The sequence below is a fragment of the Epinephelus fuscoguttatus genome, linkage group LG6 (assembly GCF_011397635.1).
Source record: "Epinephelus fuscoguttatus linkage group LG6, E.fuscoguttatus.final_Chr_v1".
NCBI classification, from domain to species: Eukaryota; Metazoa; Chordata; class Actinopteri; order Perciformes; family Serranidae; genus Epinephelus; species Epinephelus fuscoguttatus.
This window is the reverse complement of record NC_064757.1, coordinates 37,191,138-37,203,281: the sequence shown is the minus strand read 5'-3', so window position 1 is coordinate 37,203,281 and position 12,144 is coordinate 37,191,138. Positions and strand designations below refer to the sequence as shown.

The following is a 12,144-nucleotide window of genomic DNA, read 5'->3' as shown; positions in this document are numbered from 1 at the left end:
GTCGCGTTGAAAGGAGTCAACTGAGGTGGTTCGGGCATCTGATCAGGATCCTCCTGGGTGCCTCCCATTGGAGGTGTTCTGGGCATGTCCCACTGGTAGGAGGCCCCGGGGAAGACCCAAAACAGGATGAATGGATTACATATCTCATCTGGCCTGGGAACGCCTTGGGGTCCCCCAGGAGGAGCTGGAAAGCGTTGCTGGGGAGAGGGATGTCCGGGGTGCTGTCCCCGCGACCCGGTCCTGGATAAGCGGATGAAAATGGATGGATGGATGGATTTAATTTGTATAGGACCTTTCAATAAAAAGGCAATCCAAGTGCTTTACATAAGACACATAAAAATGCCCCATAACAAGATATAAAAGAAACACAAAGCAATTTAAAGAAAGACATGAATAAAGAATTTTTTTAAAAGGTCAATTTAAATAGAAAATAAAAACTGAATAAAACACAATGAACAAAAGAATCTGAATTGTAGTGCAGTAACGGTGCATTGGAAGATATGAATATATAGTCAGTTAAGTAAAGTGTGAGTGGGAGAAGAGTGGGCTCATTTTTTAATTCACTGTGGCCCGTAACAGATGGTTAACTGTTGGAGAACAGGGGCACTTTGATTTGAGAATTTTGAGAAATTCATTACACAAACTTACCTTGTATTAGACCAACATTGTAATATCAGCCCAGTGTGGTTAGTGGGAGGGTGGGCACTCATGTCCTGAAGTGTTTTTCAAATATTTTGAAGTAAATAAAATGGTTACATAAGTCCACACGGTAACTCAAAATCTTTTCCTCTCTCTCAGCTTGTGTAAAGGAAGGACACTTTATTCCGTGGTGCGGGATGCCAAGGTTGTCCTGGACGTTAACAAGACCAGGCAGATCGCACAAGAGATGGTCAAGGTAAAACAACTCAACACTGATTCACCAGAACACTTCTGCAGCGCACATCATATTACAGAAAAAGTCACATCTCTGTCTCTCTGTCCTCAGGGGATGGGCTACCTCCACGCTAAGGGGATCTTACACAAAGACATGAAGTCCAAGAACGTGTTTTATGACAACGGCAAAGTCGTAATCACCGACTTTGGACTCTTCACCATATCTGGGGTTTTGCAGGCTGGCAGGTAATTATATTCGGTACACATCCAAGACAGGAGCACTTTTTTTCGGCATGTGCGATGCAGGAATTTGCATCGGAGACGGACTGACATTATTATAACAGTATTGGCACACACGGTGCAGCAAAACACTGAGTGGAAGTTAATAGTTTACATATTCACAAAAAGACAGTGTCAGTAATGATATTCTTTGACAACAGCCAGCTTTATTTTTACATATTTTAAAGCCAGTGAGTAATGCTATGTTTATTCAACAGGACTACTCATCAGTAGTCTGAACATACAATATTTGAAGTAATACAAACAAGCTTTTTTTCATTTATTTCAACAAATGTTTTAATGCATATTTGCACTTATCAAGGGTTGTTACCAGCCCCTATTTCTCCTGTTGCTTTCAAAGCACCACAGTTATGAGAGCCACATCTATGCTAACCTAACCTACAAGAGTGTGATCATTTACCCTTAACGGGTGTAGATCAAGTGAAAACTGTCCATCTTCACCGTTGCCAAGGGAGAAATTACTTCCTAACAGCTGAAAGACACAGTGTTAAAGAACAGCATTCAAAGGAAAAAGAAAGAGTAACCAGGTCAAGGATGAGCAGAGGTTCAGTAGTGGCTGGATAAAACTGACAGTACAGATGGAACAAGCACAGATGTCATACAAAGAGTGTGCAGTGGGTAACGATCAAAACGCCATAAATTTGTTTCTTGCCTCTCTAACAAATAGAGCAGATTTTCTTTCATTTATTTATTTGGTGTGAGTTGTAAGTTGCCGAGTGTTGGAGATATTAGCTGTAGAGTAGTGTTGTCACGGTACCAAAATTGGGACCCACAGTACGATACCAGTGAAAGTATCACGGTTCTGAATAGTATCACGATACCACAACAAAAATTAGGCAGATATGCCTTTTGACATTTATATATATTTATATACAGATAAATCACTTTTCTATAATACATCAATGGTATTTCAATAGAATAAATTACTTAATGACTTATTCATACTTCAAAAACAGCATCAATAAGTGATTAACATAGGGGGGTCGAAATAAAATAAATAAATAAAATAAAAATGAACCAGCCACCCTCCTCCCCTGACAATAAAGAACAGTCCCTTGAGTGCGGTGAGGTTTGTGGACCGTTACCTGCCACAAAGAGAGAAATGTGAACGGCTCGTTTCTCCTCTGACACGTCACATACCTGTGTGCCGCCACGGCTCAGCTGTTCAGGTACTACTAGGCAGTCGTGACACCAACAAAAGGAAATTATTGGACCTGGAGCCGGACTTCTCGGTCGCTGGTAAGCCGTTATCTTGCACCGTGGAGCACTATGGCCGCCGTATTTCTGTGACCCCCCGTTCAACCCACAACCGGCAGGATTCTCCTTTCGTTTCTGCTGCTGGTTGAAATTTCTACTCGCACAGCGTGCTCCGGAATGATTTCTTTTGCTCGCACAAAACTATTTTTAGTCGCAAATGCAAGTAAAATGCTCACACCGTAGAGCTAGAGCACTGCTTAAAGATACTCAATAGCTCAGCTCATACCTAAAATGTCACTGCAGCGGCATATTGAGTGCCAGGTGGCCAGCGCGCGCCGTTATTGGACGGTGCATGGACACTCACCCTCTTGCGATTGGACTTTGAACTTATCCCACAGTAGTGGTACCTGAGGTACCGCAGTACTACGGTACTCCAACATTATGGTATCTTATGTACGGTGATGTTTTAGTACCGCGGTCTACCGTTGGTACCAGTATACCCTGCAGCACTACTGTAGAGATGTCTGCTTTGTCTCGAATATAATGGAACTAGAGGGCACTCGACTCCTTGCCTTGTGCTCAAAGCAAAAAAAAGAAAAAATTGATAAACTCAACATCAGTGTCTCCTTCCAGAAATCATGACCCGGTTACCCAAGATAATCCACAGACCTTGTTGTAATCAATTTCATGTAGGAACAATTTTCTTCCTACCAAACTACACCCGCCGACTGAATCACCTCGCAGAAGGAAAGGTGCATCTACTCATGGACAAGAGACTCATGCTCGTGACAGCATGAGATGTTAACATCACCAGCGTCCTCCTTGACACCATTTAGCTCGCTAAATGGGTCATGATTTCTGGAAAGAGACATTGCTGTTGAGTTTTTCAAATGTATTTGTTGATGCTTTGAGCACCACAAGCCGAGTGCCATCTACTTCCATCATATTGGAGAGAAGGCAGACATCTCTACAGCTGATATCTCCTAACTGTATGCAACTCACACCAAAACAATTTTCATGTATAAATAGCACTACAGGTAAGAGGAACCATATGCATGTTTAAATGTGGGATGAAATGTGCCTGTTTTTTCAATATATTTACCACATATAATGAGTTGAATCAGTCCTAAATGTTACACTGTGAATGATACATTTGAAGTGAGGCTACTGAATTATACAGTTATTCCTAAGGTGAAGGAGTGTGAGGGTAGGATGGTGGGAGAGCTAAAATTATGCACAATTTTACGGTCCACTTATATTTGAATAGTCTTTATGGACTAATCTACATATCCTACACTACATTTTCATGTGTTTACTGTCACTATATTGTTCATTGTCCCTCGTTTTAAAGGAATAGATCAGCATTCTGAGTAATAGAGAGCTAAAGCCAGAAGTGTGTTACCTTAGCTAGCATAAAGACCCGAAACAGAAGGAAGCAGCCAGCCTGGCCAAAGGTTAATGATCCACATACCAGCATCTCAAAAGCTCACTAATTAGCACACTGTATTTTGTTTGTTAAATCCGAGTTATTTACCTGGCAACGTCTCTATGGCAACAAGACACTGGGAGGTCAGTGCAAGAATCAAGTCAAGGGTTTGACATACAGGGAAAGAGACACGAGCTTGTCAGAACACCTGCTTTTTAATTTACTGTATAGGTTTATTTTTTCTGTTTATTTAGGTTCCTGAAATAATAAGGTAGTAATGCACTTGTCAACATGTGCGTTTGTTCAGAGATAACACTTTTAGATCATTAATGTCTAATAAACATGATGCACTTTATTTCTACTGTGGCCATTCATGCACGGAGGCACACTTTGGTGAACCAGGCTAAATATTCTCTGTATGAATTCAAATGTATTAACAGTATATTTTTGCGTGTAGGCTGGCGCATTCATGTATCCTCGTGCATGTGTACAGTACCCTTCAATCCCAGCCCCACAAAATAGGGCTTCCCTAAAAGCCATGGTGTTCAAACACTGCAAAAGTCCCAGTAGAACCAAATCATAATTTTTACATTTCTATTTGTGTGCAGATAAACAAGTGAGTTTGATGTTGTTACAGAAAATGGTTAGAAATTGCAAGAGGCTGCAAACGTAAAGCGCGCCCACTTTTTCGAAACAGTTACTGAGAAGCAGCATCATCGCCTTGTCTTATTATGACAATCTGCAATGACAATGCAGCACTATTACCATCACTAATGACTTGGCAGCGTGATGCAGCAGATCAGTAAGCCCTGACAAGTCTCCGTCTCCACGTTTCCTTGCTCTGCAGCCGGAGAGAAGACAAACTGAGGATCCCCAACGGCTGGCTGTGTCACCTGGCCCCAGAAATAATCCAGCAGCTCTCTCCGGACACAGAGGAGGACAAGCTTCCCTTCTCCAAACAGTCAGATGTCTTTGCTTTTGGGTAAGTATCGTCCTAACTGCCCTCCTGTTTATTTGTCCAGACAGCACCAGTCCCGCTGTTGACAGAGCGGGTTTACAAAGCCCATAATACGTGTGTGATTTCAATACATTCGTACTTTTACAGAGCAGTGTCCCCAGAAATTCCACATCACATGACAAAGAGGCAACTCTCATTAACAGCTTTCAGATCTCATTATAGATACAGAGTTTCACTGCTTACCGTACAAAGACGAAGACAAAGTATTAATCTGTGATTTCCTAAATGACATTTTTGCTTCTGTTATTACAGACTTTAGATATCCAACTTCTAACCATTTAATGAGAGCAGGATTAAAAAATTTAGAACTTAATTGCTTAAAAAATGATCTGATTTTGACATCGACCCCACTTGGTCCCATATACCTGATTATGGGGAAGATATTCTGGACAGATATTCTCAGGCACAGTGAAGACCCCTGACTTGGCACATATCCTCTGTGAATGGACCTTTGGTTATGATGGTGCTGGAAAAGGAAATGCACAAATAAGCAGTGACAGCTGGAGGGTAGCGAGATACCGCAGGAGCTGATTGGAGTAGTTAGAGAGCACACTAATTCGTGATTGGTTCCCCCGTGTGGGTGAGGTTTGGAAGGTTTTGTGACGGAAAACCAAGAGAGAGTTACCTTCTTGAATTTTAAACTGATTAGATAATTGCAGGAAGTGGGAAAAATGTGTGAATGTTGAGGAGCCAAGAGACATCAACTAATTGATTAGGCAGGAGGAGTGAATCTAAGAGTGGAGGAGGAAGATTTACGCATGAAGCTGTTTCTGATGTGCCAAACTTCATCTCATGGAAGCTCTTGCATTTGGGTCTCCAAACATCTGGTGTTTGGTGGAGTGTTTACCAGGTGACTGTCTCAGCTGCAGGAGGTGGCAGGAATAATTCAACATTCATCAACAGAGGAACATAACAATGGCCAACATCTCCCGAGTCACAAACATTCAAACACAAAACTACATAAATTTAGCAAAAATAGTAAAGATCTGTTGAGCAAGTGACTGTAAAGAAAGTGTTTTTTTCTGCTGATGGATGGGTAGTCTAAATTTTTTGGGTTGATGTGTTGGGTGTTAATAATTCAACATTTCTGTCATGATCCTGGGTTTTTGTTTATATCCTGTTATCCTATGTGTTTTGGAGTTTTCTGTTTGTGTGTCTTGTTTCATGTTTTTTATTCATGTTTAATCTGCTTCCTGTTTTATTTTGTAGATTCTCTCCTCATGTGTCGTGTCTGGTTTTACTTCCTGTCTTTGTGTGTTTTCCTGCCAGTTTTCTGTCACACCTGTCTCGTTAGTCTTTCCCTGTTCCCTGAGTCTTCCCTTTAACACCTGTTGTGTATTAGTCTTGTTTGCTCCACCCTTGTTGTTCCCAACCCCAGTTTCCCTCCTTTTGCCCATATCCTCCTACTCTAGCTGTGTCTTGTTCTTGTGATTAGTTTTCTGTGTGTGTATATATATATATGTATACCTGTGTTTCCCTTTGTTCCTTGTCAGTTCGTCCACCATTCATCCCTGTGCTCATCCCCATGTTCTTGCTCTGTTTCGAACTCTGGTGTTCTGTTTGGATTTGTTTTTTCCTGAGTTCATCATATTATCCCATTTGGTTTTCAGTTTAGTTTTTGTTCTGCTTTTATTTGGACTTGTAGTTACCTGCTTGCTCCAGATTTTTTTTAGAGTAGTGTGGACACAGAAATCCATTTTTTTCCAGTGAGCCAAGGCCACCTTCATACGTGGCCCTCAACTGAATACATACCTGATCAATGGCCATGAGGATGGTTATATCAAAATATGTCATGTGTGTTTTCCCCATATAGCCATGGTTTTTACATATCGTAATTCAGGCACAAATCACTCACCATATAGTGTCTAGGTGGACTGTTAAAACGACTGCCAGACACTTTCTGATGGGGAAAGCCTGCGCACATTTCAAGTCTTGCCATGACAGTAGCTATGTTTCTATCCAAAAGTGATTCGAATCACTGGGAAATGCGCATTAAAAGAAATACGAATCCTGTGTGTTTCCATTAAATGTACGGACTTTGGTGAAAACTATGAACTCACGCGAGTTTTCCACAGAACGGGAAACAAAACAAGTCTCGCATTCTTCTTCTTCTTCTTCTTCTTCTTCTTCTTCTTCTTCTTCTTCTTCTTCTTCTTCTGCGTTTTCTGGCGGTTGGCAACCAGCTTGTAAATGCATTACTGCCTTCCCGACCCGGAGTGTGGATATCACCATGGAGAGAGGTGCGCTATGTCAGACTTAATTCGAACATAACTGTTTCCATCCCCCGTTTTGTGAATCAACATTTTTTTCAAATCAACCAAAACCCGGCTAAAGCGAGCGTATTTTAGTTTGTGCGAATCAGGGGATTTTAATTCGAATTTTGCCGTTTCCATCATAATTTTCTGATGCGATACTTCTAGATGTGCATCTAAACAGGCTGATGGAAACATGGCTACTGTTGTCGTGAGACGCCATCAAAGATATTCAATTGTAGCCCTGGACATCCTAAAGTTTTTAAGGAACTGTTTTTCCATAAAACCCTCCACATCACAGCCCCACCACTCCCGACTCCTCTCCTCTCTCTTCACAGAACTACCAGCAACAGCTGCTAATAGAACTGCAGCTATGGCTTTTGTGTTCCTTCATCTTCTCACCGTCATCCTTAACATACGATAAATTGACATCTGACCTTTGCTAGATGAATGGCTAGTTGCACCGCTATGTCCCTTTTATTTTCCAAATGCCTGTCTCGCAAATGTGACGTGTTTTGTTGTTGTTCCCCTGTGCATGTCTGTGACATTATTGGTTGTATGTAAGGCATTTCGGGACAGATATCTATTCACACTGATGTCAGATATGTGTCACGTTTGGGTTTTTTTTTCTCCTTTTTTTTAAATTTTTATTTTGTTTTTTTTTTTTAATTTATTTTTTCATTTTATTATTATTATTATTATTATTATTATCATTTATTTATTTGTTTTTTCTTTAATTGTCTTATTTTTTTTCTTGTGGGGGTGGGGGGTGGGATATTTGTTTTTATATACACTCTTTTCTGCAATCGAATATTTCCTTTCCATATATGGCTAAATAATGCGTATATATACTCATATAGTTGACTTCTGATTTTTTTTGGAGAAAGAGATATATATATACTTTTCTTTCTTTTCTTGTTCGCCTCATCTGTGTCTCAAGAAAATAATGTCAAAACAAATTGAGAAATTTTTTGTTTGAAATATGACAAAACTATCAATAAAAAGAGTTGGGAAGAAGGAAAAAAAAAATATGTGTCACTTCAAACATGAACATGAACATGAACTAGAAGGTAAGATCAGACTGAGCTGTAAGCCTTGTAAATGCTGTGAATTTAGCCACAATCTTACAGCAGCTCCCACCTTCACTTTATTCTGCATCATACAGAAAGACGAACAGTGTCGGTGACAGCTTGTGGTTTAAAAATAAAGAATAGCTGGAATATTTGGGAAAAGGGCGCATCGTTTTGGTATGTGTGACCAAATTGTCAAAAGTGATAATTCCGTTTCCACTGTCGTGCACTTCGGTGGCTGTAATGTGGAAATTTTTCCATTAACAGTTTATATTACCAGTGCAATGTTAGTCATCAATAGCAAAATGAACTGTATCAATCAATAGTGTTTTAATACACTATTATTATCACTACTATTATTCACACTGGGTAGAGCCTTACTCTTTTTTTTAATTATAAAAAATAACAATAATCAACCCCCTCCCCATTACTGTTACTTTCATACAGTCTCAAAGAGCGGACGTATTACTGCAATTTCACCAGGTGGTTGGTAACCTTTATTTTGTTGCAGTCTTACGTCAGTAATGTCTCATTTTTCAGCAAAATTATACCTTTGATTCCATGTGGACTTCGCAGTAACTCCATCTTGATTGGCTTTCAACTGCATTGACGTCCTTTCTGCTTTGAAGTAGAACCAGACCTGAAGGCTCTGATATTCCCACCAGCTTTGTTTAGAGTACATCACCACAGAAAAAATAAGGTACATACTGTATATCTCTTGGGAAACTCAATTTCTGGCCAGTGGCCACAGGACAGGCTGTAATGTGTCTTTAATGTCATACGGATCATTGTTGATTCTGATGGCCTTTACATTTTCATGATTGAAGTTTTATTTCTTTGGTTTTGAAGCTCATCCACAGCAGCCTGGAGGAGAGATACAGACTGTACATATATGAGCCAGATCATTACAGGAATAGTGTGACATTTTGGGAAATACTGGAAATATTCTCTGGATGTTAGAATCAGATGAGAAGATAGATACCGTTCTCAATTCTGTGCACTAAATATGAAGCTACAGCTAGCAGCAGGTTCGCTTAGGTTAGGAAAATGACTTGAAACTTAGGGAAACAGCTAGTCTACCAGCTCCTATAAAGATCAATAATGCACACAATAAATCAAGAGTAAGAGCATCAAGTTGCAGTCTCATTGAAGGTTCTGTGCTGGACCATTTTTTCACCAAGAGCAGTAAGTCTGCAAGTCCTGTTGTCACTGTCAGTGTGGGTAAACAAGATTTATTGTAGAGATACAATGGATACTGGATACAAACACAGGGTTCATCAACTCAAAGTAACACTGTTTCTAAATATAATCCAGGCAGGGATTACATTCTCACTAGGACTGCCCCTGGCCAAGAATTTTCCTGGTCAACCAGTAGTCTTCATTTAGTCAGCTTGTCGCCTGCATGTTTACAATATTAATGTAATTATTAAATGATATATTTTGGTGGTTTGAGTTGAAGGTGTGAGAAAGAATAGTATCAGTAACATTGTTAACACTGTGCTACATTACAGAGAAATACAAACCGTACTAATGAACCTTCATTAATATAGGCCTATATTTTATCTCCAAGTGCACGTCACACACTGAGCGAGCCGCCTGTTAATGACGCTGTGGGCTAATGGGCATGTAGCTACTTCCATGTTTCAGATGATACGTCATGTTTGTAGTCGACCAATGAAGATGAGTTTACATATCACCTTGGGTTCGTCCTTCACCTTCTCAAAATGATCCCACACTTTATATTAGGGGCTGTACACATGCCGTGTCTTTTACTGCCTGGAAAATGGGGGTCTTGTGCCTTTTTATGTGCCAGGTTACAAGAGTTTATAAGTGTGTATGCCTATCATCCGTGGGACAGATGTAAAGCTGTGGGTAGCCCTGCACTAACATGATCAATGTTTCTGTATTAATCAGACTGAATATTTACTGAAGAAGGGAAAGATATCTGTCGGTTGTGATTGGTTTGTAACGTGACTCCTGTCTGACTGCTGAGCGTGGCCACTTCCTGTGTCTTTAAATTAAATTCCCACATGGTCCAGTCATATAGGTTTTGATTTATTTTTACAAGGTGAAGCTCCTGATAGAGTTTCATGTTTTTTCTGCGACTAAGCCAACAGTGAAATCTTGCCACATAATGACCTATCTGGTTAACTACTACTATTACTACTAAGCTAAGGTAAACAGCTGCTGATTATAGCTTTATGTTTAACATACAGACATCAGAGTGGTGTAAACCTTCTCATCAAACTCTCGGCAAGACACTGAATAAGTTACAGTGGATAAAATGTCAAACTATTCTTTTCATTGTTGCAGGGTTGAGCTTCACCTTAAAAGACTGTTCTTGTCTTCTTTGGTTGGCTAGTTAGGGGGAAAGTATAGTGCATTAAGAATAGAGTCTGGATTTTAAAGGCTTCTGTTTGATACATTAGAGGGCTGTACAGACAGTGTTAGAAAGTGCAAACATCCATGTTGGATTTTTCTCAGTGCAACATGAGGCTTGCATGATGAGTCACCCCATGTGTAGGTTACTCTACAGGTGCACCTAATCAATCAAATAGGGCTTGATTGAACACACATGAAACCAATTGCCAGCAGGTCAAGTAAATAACACTGACACTGTGTCAGACACATACTGATATCCAGACTCTGAATCTCTTGTTTGTTCTCTGGAATAAACTCCTCTTTAACACACACAGGAAAATGCATTGCATAAAAAGATGTATTTTACAGTAGTTATTAATATTAGATAGTAGAGATAAGAGTGCATAGTACAGTGCATTGATGGGACCAGCTTGGCTCAACAAAACCTCTTATTCTTGCATTTAGGTGGTCACAAATTTCTTATAATTTTTTGCAGAACTGCAAAATGCACCTGCTTATCTTACTTGTTTGTCAAAATAATGTGATATGTGACCAATCTTGGCCCAAATCACCTCTTTGCCTCCCGTAGTTATTCCACGCAGATTGCTTTTCTTAGTGTCACTCTGGTTTCTCAAATCAAAGTGTCCTCCCTCTCCTCCTCTAAAGTCCAATTTAAAATTTGTCCCTAAGTTGATTAAAAATCCCCATGGCTCCTGTTCTTCCTCTGCTGCCATTACTGATTCATTTGTGGGGGTGGACCCTGCTTTGTTGACTCTTAGCACAATTGCATTTTCAGATGGTCCCCCATATGGAGGTTTTGTCGCTGTATCATTCTAAATGGAAGAGGAGTACAGGGCTGGCGCACAGTGTCCAGCTGCTCTGTTAGCTCTTGTGTTACCTAGAGGTGACCCTCATGCCTGTTTTGCATATTCATCGACAATCAGCTGTCACTTTTTTTCTCCATACTCCTGGCAAAGAGCTATTTTTAAGCTCCTCATACTTGACATGTAGGAGCAGAATGAAAACAATTTGCACAGGGAGGGTGGCATTCTGATTTTGCCTGAGCAGTAATTAAAAATGTGCTGTTTTTTTAACTTCTTGATTGAAATTGTTCTTCAACACTACAACACAAATTTCATCCTCAAAATGCAAATTTTTGCATAGATCATGGTCCAACTGTGCAGAGGCAACATCTGCAGCTGTACATGAATCTGAAAGCTGATCAAGAAACATTCAGTCTGATGGTTTATTGTTGCTGCGACTGAAATCTTGCCTGGTGGTGTTAGCACCGTGCAGGATGTGAACTGTCGGTGTGTTTTGAAGCTGTGGTATTATTCTCTCTTAACCAGACAGTTCAAAGCACTGACCACCACTCTGTTCCTCTTTCCTCACAGAACCATCTGGTATGAGTTACACGCACGTGAGTGGCCTTACAAGAGTCAGCCAGCAGAGGTGATCATATGGCAGATTGGCAGCGGGATGAAGCCCAACCTCGCCCAGACTGGCATGGGGAAGGAGATATCAGTAAGGGCTTTTTTCTTTTTTGGTTTGTAATTTTATTTTTTCAAATTTAAGTAAATTGCTGCAAATTTTCATGTTTAAGCACCCACTGAATCCCAGACATATAATGAAAACTTTCACTTTGCA

The 12,144-nt window shown here is 40.2% G+C and overlaps 1 protein-coding gene across 3 annotated transcripts in view; it reads left to right on the top strand.

Annotated features, from left to right (window-relative positions):
- Positions 1-12,144, top strand: part of ksr2 (kinase suppressor of ras 2) — a 196,167-nt gene that overhangs the window by 161,711 nt on the left and 22,312 nt on the right. For all 3 annotated transcript variants that reach the window (XM_049578483.1, XM_049578484.1, XM_049578482.1), the window contains 4 exons: positions 799-895; positions 986-1,119; positions 4,644-4,778; positions 11,892-12,021. In XM_049578483.1, coding sequence (XP_049434440.1) covers positions 799-895; positions 986-1,119; positions 4,644-4,778; positions 11,892-12,021 — 496 coding nt within the window. The remainder of the gene's footprint in view (positions 1-798; positions 896-985; positions 1,120-4,643; positions 4,779-11,891; positions 12,022-12,144) is intronic.